Below are 17,884 nucleotides of genomic sequence, written 5' to 3'. Positions count from 1 at the left end.
CTTTGTATTATATATATATATATATATATATATATATATATATATATATATATATATACATACATACTTTGACGTCCGTTGTCTAAGCTGGAATACGCTAGACGGTTTGACTAGAGCTGGCATGCTGGTGAGCTGCACTAGGTTCCTGTCAGATTTGGTATGGTCTCTACGGCTGGATGTCCTTCCTAACGCCAGCCACTTTACAGAAGAGTGTGCTGGGTGTCTTTACGTGGCGCTGCACGACCGCTTTTACATAGCGCCGCACGGGCGCTTTTACGATGGGCTTCTTTCTGTTTCCGTCTACCAAATTCACTAACAAGGCTTTAGTCGGCCCGCAGCTATAATAGAAGACAGTTGCCTTAGGTACCGCGCGGTGGGACTGAACCCGGAACCATGTGGTTGAGAATCAAACTTTTTACCACTCAACAACGCCTGCCCCAATGCAAATAATTTAGATTACAATGCTTAATAATTCAATACTGAATTACAATGATGAACCATCACCCGTGGATGTGGATGGAACTGGAAAATCTGTACGGGCATGAGACATTTTGGGGTCGCTTATTTAGCACTACTGATTCAAACCTGCTTATTTGACATCAGACATTTTAATTTTTATCGCCTTCTCTCCCTTCCGCTCCGTCTCTCCCTTTCTCTCTCTCTCTCTCTCTCTCTCTCTCTCTCTCTCTCTCTGTATATATATATATATATATATATATCATTCTTTCAATATCTATATATGTATATTTCTGCGCATGCGCGTGCATGTGTATGTGTGCTTACCTCCAATACCAAAAATGACCGTCACCAAAATAGGTTGAATGTTCAATTAGCCGCCCCAGATCGTCAGCGTCCATATAGCTGCGCCCAATCGTCTCATTCTGGTCTGTAAAACCCTACCTTAATTCATATGAATCAACACTATATAACACTGACTTAATACTACAGAAAGAACTATTCACATTGTTATTTTATGATCCACTTGTAAGAATGCACTCGTATAAACTCTAGTTTTGTGTATTTGTTATCCTTGTATCAGTTACCTGCTCACTTCTCGTAACAGTTTATACATACAAATGCTTTTCTCTCTCACTTTTCCATTCTCTTTATTTTTCTCTCTCTCTCTTCTCACTTGTTACGATCAAAAGGATTATTGGAAAAAGTTTCAAACCTAGACATTCCTGTAGTATTTGAAATACAACTTGACGAAATATCAGCAAATAAAATATATAAATGCTTCACCTGGGACTCTGGCAAATCTACATGGGAAGACTTAGACGCAGCCAAGACAAATCAAAGCAGTGCCAAAGTACAGTGTCAAACAAATCATTTGACAAAGTTTCTAGTTGGACAACAATCAAGTAAGTCGACAATTAGAACAAAATTACTTTTGTTTTTATAATGAGTCGTTTCATATACAGCTGTTTCATATTTCCAATCTAGGTTTTGATGAATGCTATAGATCATATACCACATATACATATATGTACGCATGTATAATATCTACATATATAGAAAATGTATATACATGTGTGTGTGAGAGAGAGAAAGCATATGTATGTATGTATGTATGTATGTATGTATGTCTTTACACACAGAGATTATCTCATAACAAGTGTGTCTGAAAAGCTATAAACAGCGAAAGCGCTTATATATTACAAACACTTCTTTCCAAAAGATTTGTGCCGTTCTGTTATTTTTCATTTAATTAATATTTATTCAAAAATATTTTTCTTCATATATCATGACTGCATCGGGAATACTTTCATAAAATTTAGTATGTGTGTGTATGTATCTGTGTGTGTGTGTATGTATCTGTGTGTGTGTGTGTGTATCTGTGTGTGTGTATGTATCTGTGTGTGTGTGTGTGTGTGTGTGTACATGACTACACACAAGCGTAAACGTTCAATTACATCTCTTTTGTTTCACTCATTTTTTCAGAAATTAGTCAAGGTTCCAGCGGTGAGTAAACAATTGTTTTCCTTCTTGATTTTTCCTTCGCATTTAATGTTTTTATAGACAAATTGGTATTGCATAGTCTCATTTTACACCCCGTTTCCTCATAATAACACACTCATTCATGCAGGTATGCACATGCACAATTTAAGTGGTTGCACGACAGTAGATTGGGTGTGAAGTTCATTTGCTGATTGACGAATCGTAGCATTTGGTATTACTAAAAATGTTACGTTTCTATTTTCTAAACAACGCTTTTAGAGATGTCGTCATTATTGTCATTATTATTATTGTAAATGATGATGAAGAGCTTAAAATCTGTCCAGATTGCATATACTTAAGATATAAGTCGTTCCAACCATGAGCCTCTCGTTATTTCATCAGAGACTACATAACTAAGCCGTCCAATGTGTCCTTCCTTTTGCTTAAACCTGTGGGATGTGTTTTGAGAGGACTTTGATTACTGTTTCTAGCAGTCCAAGTGATCACATGGAGTATATTAAGGTGGCAGACGAATCTACACAGAATAATCTAGGAATAAGAAACTACAAAGACTGACTTCGACGCGATTTGAAGTTTGAGGAATGCAATTTAAATGTCATGATGCATTCAGTTCAAAGTTCTGCCTTATTATCCCTCGTCATCACCTTCAATCGATCTTTTAGACTTCACTTTTATTTTGGGATTAAAATTTAAGCATTTATATCTTTCTCAATATCATTAGTCGTGACATCAACGCCTTTCCTAATATCATGAGTTATGACGTTAATGCCTTTCTCAGTATCATTAGAGACATGGATTATTTGAATCAAGTACCAAAGGAATAGAACCGTTTTTCTCAATGTGTTCACCTAAAAATTCAATATTCACTGATTTCTAATTTTAATTTATTTTTGGATATTGAAAATGATGGGGTATGTGTGAGGTCAAACTCTGTACCTCAAGAATACAGCCAATTGAATCGACCCCAATATAGTACCTCAGAGATATTAAATACCAAAGTCAACACCAGTGATATTTCAACTTCAATCGCAAGGCGTCGAAGGCACATACAGTATAGAATTTAATCTCTGCTCTATCGTACCAGCCATAAAGAGGATTTGGGGTTTGACTGAATGCAAAGTTCACGTTAAAAAAATATCCTGACATTTAAAGCTTTCTTAGGGTGTGTTCACTGTGCAAGTTAACATTAAGCACAGAAATTTCCTTCTTTCGCCATTGGACTAGTTGTTATAATTGTTCCATAACATTGATTTAGTATTGGATAAGAAGAGACAAAAATGCTGGGAAACTTTACTGCATGAAAATCAAACGATAAGGTCGCTACTAACATAGAATATAGTAAATCAAATAACTGAAACTGAATTAAAATCATAGACGAAGAAAAGACAGTAAATTTATGATTAATTTTGTTCGCAAAAGTTGAGTTGCACAGGCCTCAGAATTTAGAGAAACTTTTAATGTAAATGTAGAGAAATACGAGGTTCAGTGGTTCAATCTCAGTTTGAAGTTAGGTATTTGAAACTATTTGTGTAGAAATGTTGATTAAGGAGACCAGACTCACGATTCGAAACCAGAGTTTAAGTGTATCAGTGTATCGTGTGTAACATTGAGCATAAACGATAGAGTCTCGTATCTTTATGTTTTGAGTTCAAAAATGCCAGTGGACAGTAGTGAACAGAGTCAACTCAACCGCCAAAAGCTGACTTACACTTCGCAAGAAAGCAATATATCTTCATAGTTGTTATACACAAGAAAACTCGTTGCTTTGTATATTTATATATTACACACACACACACACACACACACACACACACACACACACACACATATATATATATATATATATATATATATATATATATATATACATACATATATATATATATACACACATATATATCACACATACACATATATATATATATCATTCATACATACACACACACGTATATATCTATGTATGTATGTGTGTGTGTATGTGTGTGAATGTGTGTGTGTCAGTAAAACAGTGGGTCGTCAGTAAAACAGTGAGTCACCAGATGAACTCGAACAAAAAAGGGACAAACGAAAGGAGCTAAAGATTATACTGGAAACCGTCCAAAAGGTTGGGTACTTTGTCTCTTTAGGGCACCAGATCTCGGCAAGAACATCCAAAGAAGAAGTGATCGAGCGCAGAATCCCCAGTTGAGTATCCATTTCGGGGGCCGAGCTAGCTCTATCTTTAGGCTTAATATTTTTATGATTGTGAAAAGAATGCGATACTGCAAATGTTTTCTACTGACACTCACACAATCCAGAAATATAAAATATGACGAATTTAACTATAAACTAAGAACAATGCGAAGAGCTCACGAAAAATTTATGCTCATAGAAGGCCAAATGAACAGTGAAAGAGAAACAGAAGCAAACAGACTTTGGTAAAATTCTTGAAGTTATAAAAAATTAAAGTGAAGCTGAGGTGACATGCCGAGAATCATAGACATCAGACAGACATCCAAATGAACCAACCGAACTCACAGAAGATACAAATTAGGTTATGCTAATCTCAAAGATTTGATGTCAAGACGGTCTTCTCAAATTCAAAGACAGTGACAAGAAGCATCAGATCAGAGTAAGCGGCAAAAGCTGAAGGAAATATTTGTTCAATGTAGACCAGGAGACGATGTTCGAAACTAAAGCCGAAAGGAATGTCACATGAGAGAATCACACATGACCAAACAGATGTCACATTTGTTTTCTGTTTCTAGTTCTGTGTTGTATAATTGCCTAGGACAGTTAACTCCCAAAAAGCACAGGCCACAAACTGTAAATGTTCACCGTGGCTACAGTTATACATATATAAATGAAACATTATGATTGTTCTACAAATACCTAATGGGTATTAAGTTCTTCAATATTTCCAGGAGAGACTTTTCAAGTATGTCGCAAGAGAAATACATTTAAATTTTACCTTAAATGACTTTAGATGGAGCTTTAACGAAGAATTCTGATTTTTTTCGCACACTTTGGCCCTCTTTTTCTTTTTTCACTTTTTCTTCTTCAGACTGGTTGTTGTGTCACTCTGGTTAGTTCTGGTTGAGAAGATGTTATTTATTGGTTGCAATATTCGTTCAGTATCATTTTGTGCAATCTATCATGGAGTGATTTATCATAAGTTTCCTTCACAGTCATGTAGTTTCGTATTCGATCGCGTAGTTTTGTATTCGATCCCACTGCACGATACTTTAAACAAATAATTTCTACCATGACATGGAGTTGACCTAGGATTTAATGGAAAATATGAGAAAGTCGATCAGACTGTTCCTATTCTTGACTGATAAAATCATTCCGGTGTATTTAGTCGGGATATTTTCAGGTTGATTTTCCGTCAATAGCTACCTCCGTTAATAGCTACTTCCCTAAATAGAGACAGCTGCTTGACACTTTTGGCCATGAGTATGTACAAATTAGTAAATATCCCTATTGACACCTCCTCAGAAAATCTTGTATCCATTTGTCACAATAATATGAAATAGAGCACGTAGAATATAATGTCTGGTTTTAGAAAGACAACAAAATATCTGTAAAACTGATTTCAATCAGGATTTCTGTTGTTTAACCAAGGACAACCTTGATTGATAATTCCCATGACTAAAGGCTTTTCAGTCATGACTACATCGCCCGATGTGTTCTTGCGTTTTTGAATGAGAGATATTTGGTAGCTATTTCTTGCAGATCGGGAAACTACATAGAGGTTCTTACATCAGTTCACATTTCCTGACTATGTAATGTGATATCTTATCCACATATACCATTCATTCACGGTAGCAGCACATAGCGAAATTCTTCAGTCTATATTCTTACCTTCCCAACTTTGAGAAGACTCACTATGGACTCTATTTCAAGATCTTGTTCCCTCTAGTTATGCTCGTCTACTGGATGTGTAATGCTATAAAGGAATAAGATATTTGAAGTGCGATAGACTGGCAGACTTGTCAGATCGTTCGACAAAATATGTTGTTCTGAGCTCAAATCTGGCTGAGGTCAACTTTTCCTTGTGTTCTTCCAGGCTAGATACAATAATACCATTCAAGGACTTGGATTGATCATACCTTATGCATTTGTAGAAATTTGAAGCATTTATTTGAGATGCGAGTCGAAGAGCAGAATGTAAATGAAGATAAACTCAAGCTTAGTCAAATTTGTGAAGCGTTTTCAATTACGGGTAGAAGTTATTTCAGTTTACATCCACCCCCTCTAACAGCACCAAGAAAGAGGATGAATGTTACAAATTCTAATTTTCCTCTTCATGACTTTTAGGCTCTTCAGACCTTGTTCGTTAATACAAACAATTACATTAGATTTAATCATAGTGTGTGTGTGTGTGTGTGTGTGTGTGTGTGTGTGTGTGTGTGTGTGTGTGTGTGTGTGTGTGTGTGTGCAGGGAATGTTTCAGGAATTCAACGTAGAAATCATTTCAAGAAGTATAATATTAATTATATACTAAAAAAAAAAGTAAAACAGACACAGTGGATAGAAGGATAATATTCATTTCTACTCTAGGCACAAGGCCCGAAATTTTGGGGGAAGGGGCCAGTCGATTAGATCAACCCCAGTTCGCAACTGGTACTTTATATATCAACCACGAAAGGATGAAAGGCAAAGTCGACCTCGACGGAATTTGAACTCAGAACGTAAAGATAGACAAAATACCGCTAAGCATGTCGCCCGGAGTGCTAACGTTTCTGCCAGCTCGCAGCCTTGATAGAAGGATAACATTAATTATATTGAAGTATATTGCCACTTAAATGTGGCTGACCCCTAGGGGTGGATGTTACTGTTGCTTTTAGCCCCAGGAGGACATCTCCTCCAGCTGGCCTATCGACACACTTCTGTGTCCTGTTTGTTTTGCCAAGGGATGTTATCCCTCTCATCATGATCTGTAGCACGAACGGACCCGGGTTTCAGGGTTATTTCCCTTCGTCAGCGTCCGATAGCCACCGATCTGCGATGAGAAGGATAATTCTTGGCAAACTTTATGTATCTATTTCCAGTGAAATTATTCACTGATATCGAAAAAGTGAAAACAAGCAATGTTAATTCTCTAAATGAGGTATTAACAGTAACTGCACGATAAAGTGAAGTATATTGCCACTTAAATGTGGCTGACCCCTAGGGATGGATGTTACTGTTGCTTTTAGCCCCAGGAGGACATCTCCTCCAGCTGGCTTATCGACACACTTCTGTGTCCTGTTTGTTTTGCCAAGGGAAGTTATCCCTCTCATCGTGTCTTTGCGTTGTCCTTAATCTCTTAGGCCCTTGTGGCTAATACCTCAAATTATTATCATCTTTATTATTACTCACAATCGCAAAATCAACGTTTCGATTCCCGGACCGGGTGGTGCGTTGTGTTCTTCAGCAAAACACTTTGCTTCACATTGCTCCTCTCCAATGAGTAACCCTACGACGGACTGTCGTTCTCTTCACGTGGAATATTTTGACATTTACGCCACGGGAATCGGGGAACCGACCATATGAGTCCTCAGACTCGAGACAATCCTTACTTTTATTCTCTAACGGAAAAGATAGACCATAAGATTTTGTAAAGAGGGAATATAATGCACTTGCCCAACTCGTATCAAGCTGTTTCTTAGTTTAACAATTCTGAGTAGATGAAGGCCAAAATCGACTTCGACGGAATTTGAACGAAATACTTCACTTTCTCTAGCGTTCAACCAAGCTCACTACCCTTTTTCGGTCGCCAACCCTTAAATCCTTTTAACTATATCGATAATATGATCAATATGTCTTATTTATTAACTCCTAAACCAAAGTTCTATATTTGTGTAATAAATGTTATTAACGGTTCTTTCAGGTCATAAGTCTTCTGCGATAAGGCCCTCTCTATGTGTAAGCCAATTTATTCTATACTTATATTGTGCAATTATTTATCCCTGGAGACTTGTACATCAGACATGATCTATCACTAGCTCACTTTGGTAGGTAATTTTCAATTCTTTACTAAACTTCCTGAAATTGCTTGTTGGCCTGTTTTGCTTCGGTTATGCTTTCTCTCGTATATTTAGTTATTTACTTTGTTTTTTACAGACTTTTTTTCCTTTTTGCCCACCTATCTTCTATCATCTATAATAAACAATATATATTATAACGATACGTTAAAAAATATATATAAAAACATATATATATATATGTGTATATTAAGTAGGTAGGGTAAATTTTAGCTGTTTCCTCTTGAAGCACATCTGCTTATTAACCAGTATGTAGCTGATGTCGTTGTAGAGTTAAAAATTATGGAAATATTTTTTTGTAGAGCTATTGCATAACAAAACAGGAAATTGAAAAAAATATTTGGTATTATTTATTTACCATTACACATGTTTCATTTACTAATAGGAATTACAAAGTTTTACATGTTAGATAGACAAGTAAGAGATTTCCTAAAACAAACTCTTGAGACAGATGATCGAATAATATTATTCGATTCTCTGTTTGAAGAATTTCTCATGGAAAATTGCTTATATGTCTATCTTACATGTAAAACTTTTTAACTCATATTAGCAAATGAAACATGTGGAATGGTGAATAAATAATACCAAATATTTTTCCAATTTCCTGTTTTATTATATACCAGGAGCGACAAGTTAATTCTGACTGTGGATAAGATATTTTATTCATAATATTTAATCTATATATTTGTCGGACAAACAATTATGGATGAAGTATTTTATATGAATGAATGTATGTATGTACATATATATAAATATATATATATATATTACATAAGACAAAAATACGTATACATTCACATACCTAAGTATATACAAATATATATGCACAGGCACAACATACACACATGCAAGCACACATCACTTTATATTGTACTACTTTGGAACTCCTCAGTCACTCAACCTGCTAGAAATAGCTGCCAATTTCTCACAATTAACATCCTTTGTAAAGGAAAAGTAACTTGGATAACGTAGTTTTAGATGCATTAGGTCTGAAGAGGTGAGATGTTAATAGATAGGACAACTTTGACCCTAGATATTGTCGATCAGGGCCAACCTTAGGCTTAACAATAATTATAAAACTAAAATTTACTGTACATGGAACCTGGTTTATCATTCATTTATTTATCACTGATCCGTGATAACGCAATACGCTCAACTGTGAACCATATTACGCTTATTTATGATAACATGGGCCGGCGATCAGTCAAAGATTCTGTTTGTACCGTAAAAACAACCCGCAGCGACCACCAATATTCGGCTACCTACAATGCATTGGCTATCACTTGCGTTTACATGACCGTACTGCGATTCTGCTTAATTTTCATCCGGATTTACGTATTCATGCTCATCAATATGAGAACCAATGAACAGAAAAAATACAACAGCGCCTGATTCTAACAAATGACCTAGACAAATGTATTCCCAACAAGGAAAGGTACAAATGATCAAGAAAATACGCAACGGTGGGAGTCTCACTACTATGGGCCGTGAGTTTGGTGTCAATGAATTTGCTATTTGCTCCATTTACAAATTGTGTGGAAATGATTCATTTATCACTGGGTGTTTTTTTTTTGTTTTTTGTTTTTTTTTGCTTTGAAACCCCTGATAAACAAGCATAGACATACTACTTATCCTTTATTCATGTAAATGTAAAAGAGGCATCCCTGAAATTATTGTGAAATAACTTCCGTATTTAGACAGAATAATGTATGTACATACCTATTGAGTTTTACCTCAAATATTTACCCGTTTAAATTCTTCCCATTTTGATTTCCGCAGAGACGTTTTATATGACCATATTTTAATCAGTTAAACTGCAACATTTATAACTGTTGAATGTGGGCAAGGTGCATTGAATGGACTCACTGACTTCTAAAACGATTGTGATAGTGTTGATCGTAACGTGGCTTGATAAAGTTTTCCAATGGTTTCACTAATTTCTGTATGGTATATGAAATTGTATGTAGTGTGTGTGTGTGTGTGTGTGTGTGTGTGTCTGTGTCTGTGCGTCTGTGTGTTGGAATTTGATTCGATGAAGAAATTTGTCAGTCGCGGGATACCTTACACCATCAGTTGCCTGTTACAAACGTAACTTTCTTTAGGTTTGAAGCTCTTGATTTCCATCGACCGATTGCCATTCCATGACTAAAAGTGTTGATAAAGTATCAAACGTAAGTGTTAGGGGCAAGCCTCTGGGTCAGTTAATCTACATACAAACGTACATCTATACATTCATATATATATATATATATATATATATATATATATATATATACACATACATATATATATATACATACATATATATACATACATATATATATACATATATATATGTATACATATATATATACATATATATGTATATATATATATACATATATATACATACAAACGTAATCTACATACAAACGTACATCTATACATTCATATATATATATATATATATATATATATATATATATATATATACACACATACATATATATATATATATACATACATATATATATACATACATATATATATACATATATATATGTATACATATATATATACATATATATGTATATATATATATACATATATATACATATATATACATATATATGCATATATATACATATATATATGTATATATATATATACATATATATACACATTTATATATATAAATATATGTATATATATATATATACATATATATACATATATATATATATATATATATATATATGTGTGTGTGTGTGTGTGTGTGTGTGTGTGTGTGTGTGTGTGTGTACATATATGTATTCCTTTCTTGTGGCAGATACAATTTGTAAATCCAATCCAGAGTGTAGGTCACCAATTATTTTCGGTGCATTAATCATAGAGTATTCTTTTACTTGTTTCAGTCATTTGACTACGGCCATACTGGAGCATCGCCTTAGTCAAGCAAATCGACCCCCCATGAGTTATTCTTTGCAAGCCTAGTACTTATTCTCTCGGTCTCATTTACCGGACCGCTGAGTTACGGAGACATAAACACACCAATATCGGTTGTCAAGCGATGGTGTGAGGACAAGCACAGACATATAAATAATATATATATAAATATATATATATATATATATATATATATATATATATATATATATATATATATATATATATATATATATATATATATACACACATATATATATATATATATATATATATATATATATATATATATATATATATGCGACGGTCTTTTTTTCAGTTTCCGTCAAATCCACTCATAAGCCCGAGGCTATAGTAGAAGACACCCAAGGTGTCACGCAGTGGGACTGAACCCGGAACCATGTGGTTGGGAAGCAAGCTCCTTACCACAGAGCCACTCCTGTGCCTATTAGAAAAAATATAATGAACGAAAGTGCATTATCAACAATTTATTGTCGTAGGCGTATTTAAACGATCCTTCATTTCATTGATTAATTTGCTAGAATTACAAGTACATGGGGAATGAGATTGGTAAGCTTTATATACCAGACTACTGTCTCTGTTTTCCTGCTCAATGCCCATTTTATTAGATTCTCTGCTTAAGTACAACTTAATTAATAGTAAAAGATAGAATGAGTCACACGATAACAATAGAGACAGTCAGTGGCTAATAAGATTAATACAGAAATTGACCGTTGGGGGGACTATATAAAGTAAAATTACATTGAATATAATATAACTTATGTACATAGCCATGCACACACACACACGCACACCGGCATGGAGAGATAGATAGACAGACAAATAGATCTGCAACCTCCGCTCTGTCTTCGTTTCCCATATCAACGAGTTGTTTCGTTTCATCCAACAAGAGCCACCGTTTGTAACAATAACTGTACAGCACCTAAAGATTTTCGACTTTTGAAGACACCGACCCTAGTAAATTGTCTCTTGAGCAAGTAGAGAATGCGGGCGGCGGTGTTTGGATAGAGAACGGTAAAGATTTCTCGATTTCGAACCGTGTAAAATTTTAGGTTCTTTTAGTTCTTAATACTGCCAAAGAATTTGATAACGATGACGTTGCTGTTCTACCAGATTAATCCAGTCCAAGATCAAAATTGATGGCAACGAAAATAGCATTACTTTCCGCTTTTTCACTTTTAAAGGGGATTGATTAGCCTACATTTAGAGTTGAGAAAGAAATTTAATCTGTGATGCTCGACTATGTACAGAGACGAAAGTCTGGAAATTTCGAAAATAAGAACGATCCTTCTATGCATAGATTTAAGAAGAACTAAATAAGAATCTTCAACGAATTTAGCTTAAACATCACTACCATCAACGATTTGCTACGATCAACTCCTTGGATATTATTTTAAGCTTCAAAGCAGACCATTGTTACCCCAACAAAAATCCTAATGAGAAAACCTTTTACTTTCATAATAATCCCAGCCATTCCTAGTAATACTTACAAACTTAGGAGATAGATTTGGTCGAAGAAGCTCTAATATAACCCAAGAGAGAACTGCGACTCGTTGCAAAGAGCCGTTATCGAATCCTGATTTTAAGAAGCTAATGTGCAAAGAGAGTCCACTTTCTCTTTCTCCGGGAAGGGTTTTTTGGCAGAAGAAGAAAATAACAGCGTTCAATTCTCTATTAAACCTACATGCGTTGGCGACCATAAGAACAAGCATTTTATTCACCAGTAGACCTCATTACCCATGCTCACATAAATGCTACTTGCTTTTTTTAAAGAGCACAATTTTATCTCTTATTGAGATAAAATCGCTTCTCACATTGCATGCTACAAAGAAAAAATGAAAATACACCTACACTGTCCCTATCCCAGGCACTAACCTGCAATTGTCAAAAACCGTTCCACTCGCCTTTTCAAACTGATTTACAGGCATAAAATTTTAAAACGTCTTTTTTTTTCTATTTCTCTTAATTCTTTACTTAAAACACACTTAGAAGATAATTTTGTTGCATCTACAAAATATTTGCCAGTCATTTACATGCCCATAAACAGGATGGGTCTTCTTTTATGCTCCAGATTTTGAGGTTATCTGTGTTAGAAAGAGGTCAGTGCCAGCACACAAGAAGAAAATCCAATTTTCTCATGTCAGTTCTCTAGGGTTCTCTCCAGGACATTATTTGCTCGAGTGCCTGATTCTCTACTTTATTCGGTTTCTCGGGTACTCTGTACCGTGAGCTCTTTCCCTCTCCTCTCTCTCTCTCGCCCTCTCGCCCTCTCTCTCCCTCCCTCCCTTGACATTATCATTTCTCCGTCTGTCAAAGCCATATTTGACAGACAACTCTACCAATTTCTTGGTGTTTCCTGTATGTCTCCGCTTCTTCCACAATTTCCTGGGGCTTCCACTCCCTGCAGCTCTTTTATGATCTTGTTGGCGTGTCTGACTCTTTCATTATCAAATAACTGCAATGTGCTGCTGATTGCTCTACTTTTAGTTTTGACTTATTCCACCACTGATGGAATTGATAAATATAGCCTGAGTAATTTGCTCTAAAGTTTGGTGGAATGCCCAGGCACATTCGCACAATTTCTTCATTGCAACCACTTGGATCATAGCAAAATCACAAGCAGGAAAGAGTGAGTGAGAGCGAATCCCCATTTATTCGATGAATTAAACTTTCAAATTCTAATAAATGTAGAATATATATATATATATATACTTCTTTTAAAGAATATTTCTCCACCAATTCAGCGTTGAGCACTCATTCTCACTGTCCGATATTAACGTGTGTGTATATATGATATTTTTATGCTGTGTTTGTTTATTAATTTGTAACACATGTAGTTAGGGTGGAAATGATTTTGGAGTACGCTGAAAATTAATTTGCCCATTAATGGAGAGATTTGTAAGGTGAAGGGGGACTGAACTAGATAAATGTCCTTTTTTCTATTTTTACATTTTTTTTTTTGTTTACTGTAGGCGTGGTGTTTATATATATTCTACCTTGTTATTATAAACACTCTTATTCAGAACTTCTCTATAATGCAAATATATAGAATTGCTATTTCATGGAGCATGCTTTGGGAGATAAAAAAGCAAGTTTTAGAGATATGATACTCGGTTTATAATTACACTTTTGGGAGGGTTGGATTGCTTGTGTATATAGTGGCTCTTTTTACAACATCTAGAAAGGTGACTGATTTTAGCTGTGTTTTTAAAACTTAGGCTCCTCCCTTACAGTAGAAACATACCTAAAATGATAAACCAGGTTCCATATACATATATATGTATAGATGTATAGATATATATATATATCAGGTCATCCCATAAGTTCTGTGCGATTTTTGAATAAAGAAAGCAAGTGATCAAATGTTATATTTAATTCAAATTTAATCATCAATGTACTTTCCCTGATTATCTATGACTTCCTTCCATCTATTTACAAGCTTTTTAATCCCATCAATGTAAAGCTCTTTTGGTTTCAAAGCGAAGAACTCTGAAATGTCAGTTTCGACCTCCTCCTGGCTTGCAAAAGTTATGTCCTCCAAATGATTCTGTAAACTACGAAATAAATGGTAGTCTGAAGGAGCAAGGTCGGGAGAATAAGGTGGATGAGGAATTTTTTTCCCAACCAAGCTCTTCGATTTTGTGATGTGATCTTTGCAGTGTGGGGTCGCACATTGTCCTGATGAAACATCACTCCTTTTCGATTCACTAAAGCGGGTCTTCTTTTCTTCAAAGCTTGGTTCAAACGCTCTAATTGCTGACAGTAGACTTGAGCATTGATTGTTGCATTAGGTGGTAACAATTTAAGCATTATTTCCCATAAACTGAGTGTATGTTTCGAGTCGCTTCGGCTGAAGAGTTTCCTTTTTTATTCTCATAAAGCATTATGCGCCTTAAATGCTCCTTGGATACTTCCATGTTAGAAAGGGTTTTAATCAAAGAAATTTTAATTCAATTATTCTGTAAAAAAAAATATTTAATTAGTTTGAATGTACACAAATGCATAAAAATAATTTTTAATTCCATTAGACATTCTAAAATACTATTAAATTTCATTCAAATTTTAAAAAGGTGAAGTCGGACAGAACTTATGGGATGACCTGATATATACGTATAAATATGTATATATATATATTTGCACATATATATATATATATATATATATATATATATATATATATATATATATATATATATATATATGTATGTATGTATGTATGTATGTATATATATATATGTATATGTATATATATATATATATGTATATGTATATATATGTATACGTATGTATATTTACATATATGTATATGTATATATATATGTGTATATATATGTATATTTATATGTATATATATATATATATATATATATATATATATATATGTATATATACATATGTATATGTATTATATATGTAAATATATGTATATATATATATGTATATGTATATATGTATATATATATTTATATAAAGAAATATGTAGATGTAAATGCATATATATATGCATATGTATATATATGTATATATATGTATATATATATATATATATGTGTGTGTGTGTGTATATATATATGTGTGTGTGTGTGTATATATATATATATACATGTATATAATAATATTATTAGGGACAAAATCCAAAATTACAGGTAAAAAACTCAATTAAAATCAATTTATAAAAAATTAAAGATAGTGGATTTTCATCGATGAGTTCTTGAAAATTGGTTATTTTCCCTAAAACTATATATACATGTATATATATATATATATATATGTATATGTGTGTGTGTATATATATATATATATATACATGTGTGTATATATATATATATATATATATATATATATATATATATATATATATATATATATATATATATAATTATTACAAATTAAAAGGGTAAAGGATTATCAATTTATTAATTAATAAATCAATTAACAATTAATAATTTTTACCAAGCCCATCGGTATGAAAGCACCATTATTGGTGGAGAACTTATTTAAAAGCTCATATATATTTATATATATATAATGACATTATAATATAGCATGATGTAAAATATAGTGTTAAGCACTTATATTATTCGAATTAGTACCTCCAGTTCTCTGAAGGTACTAGATTTGAAGGGTATGTAAATGGATTGATTGTTTGTCCATCTGGAATTGGACAAATGATGTAGTCACCATCATGGCATAACTACAGAGTTGTATCCCCCAACTTTGGAAGGACATAACTTTCATAAAAATGAAATTTTCTATGCATATATTATTTATTATGTAGATTCCAAATATACAAAAATTTTCGGTGAAAGTGTTTTGGAAGGGGGTGGGGTACAATATTCGGAAATTCCACTTAAATTCCTCTTAACTTCCAGGAAAATGAATATTTTTTCATGAAATTTTGTACAAATGTACCTTGATGTATGTACATTTCAAGCATGTAGGAATTTTGAAGGAAACAACTGCAGGTTATTTTTGAGAAGTGTTCCCCACTCGGTGGTGTTTCGGAGCAAGTCGTCCATATTTGTTTCATTTTTCTCTATTATGTGCTTATGTGCATCCTTAGATTTCTAATGAAGTAATAGGCAGTGAAGAGAAGCAGTCATAAGAAAACTTTTAACTACCCCTATTCCTTTCTCTCCCCCTCTCCACCTCTTCCTCTCTCGCTCTCTCAAAAGCATACACGTGCAAGTACACAATCATTCAGTAAAATATAACTCATGTTCGTCAATGTTTTGTAAATTTACCAAGATTTTCACTAGGGGGTCAGGGTTAGGGTTTAGGATTAATGTTACGGTTACGGTTTTTAGGGTTAGGGTTAGGGTTAGGGTTAGTGTTAGGATTAGGGTTGGGTAATCGTGCGGGTGTTAATCTGAAAAATTACAGATATGTGAAAAGTACCGACACTGCCATCTATTATAACTTTTGTTGTTCTGTTTAATATATACATAGATTATGCCTCCAAAGAAGAGAGTTTGCTGGGGAAAGACAGCAACCAGTTTAAAATGACAGCAACAGACTGCAGTAATGCACCACATTCCAGAAGCTATTTTGAACATAATGCAAAATGGTGCATCAACATCTTCTGCCCAATCTGATAGAATTCTGGCAAAACTGTGTAGCAACAGATCGCCAGCAATTGCTTCATCAGAAATTGCCGTCCTAGCTCCTGCTAAAAGGGATTACTCTGCTATGTATAATCAGGGCAGCGCAAAAAGTTGTTTTGCACAAGCATTTCTATAGCCAACTACACGGATGAAATTTACGTATGCTTAATAATTTTACGCAAAACAGCTTTCAGACTTTCCCTATTAATTTCATCGTCTTTTGAATTATGAACATATTTACATCATAAGGGTTTTTTCGTTGTAAGGCTTTCTTTTTTAGTTGATTTTCAGCTAGCAAGACTTATCATATAAATATGTGTGTATGTGTGTACTTTACAAGGATTAATATAATTAAAAATTTTACATCAACTTACCGAGAATTTTGATAAGATAGAAAGAAAAAACAGAAGAGGGCAGCACCAAGAAGTCGTGTTGTTGCTGTTGCAACTGATGACGATAATAGCCATCATGATGATGATGATGATAATGTCAGTAATGTTGTCCAGTAGCTTGACCAGCTGGGAGCAATATTCTAATCTCTGCACTAAAGTCTTAAAATAATAAAATATTGGTCATTGAGTCATAAATATGTAAAAAAAAAAACGGTTGGTCACGGTAGGAGAGCTTCTAATCAACAATAACGGCAACCAATAATGATTACCATTAAATATAATGGTTTTTAATTAAGGTGGTGAGCTGGCATACTCTTTACTGCGCCGGAAAAATGCTTAGCGGCATTTCATCCGGCTATTTATATTCTGAGTTCAAACGCCGTCGAGGTCGGCTTTGCCTTTCATCCTTTCGGAGATCGATAAATGAAGTGCCGGTTGATCATTAGGGTTTGATGTAACTTTCTTGTCCCCTTCA

General features: G+C 34.0%; 1 protein-coding gene across 1 annotated transcript in view; it reads left to right on the top strand.

The window, feature by feature from the left end:
• Nucleotides 1–17,884, top strand: part of LOC106872793 (uncharacterized) — a 124,023-nt gene that overhangs the window by 105,921 nt on the left and 218 nt on the right. Inside the window, exons 26-27 of the mRNA XM_089355658.1 lie at nucleotides 1,149–1,361; nucleotides 1,942–1,962. Of these exons, the coding sequence (XP_089211784.1) occupies nucleotides 1,149–1,361; nucleotides 1,942–1,962 (234 nt within the window). The remainder of the gene's footprint in view (nucleotides 1–1,148; nucleotides 1,362–1,941; nucleotides 1,963–17,884) is intronic.

Source organism: Octopus bimaculoides, chromosome 7 (genome assembly GCF_046866305.1).
Source record: "Octopus bimaculoides isolate indiv1 chromosome 7, ASM4686630v1, whole genome shotgun sequence".
Lineage (NCBI taxonomy): Eukaryota > Metazoa > Mollusca > Cephalopoda > Octopoda > Octopodidae > Octopus > Octopus bimaculoides.
This window is presented reverse-complemented; position numbering and strand designations above follow the sequence as displayed.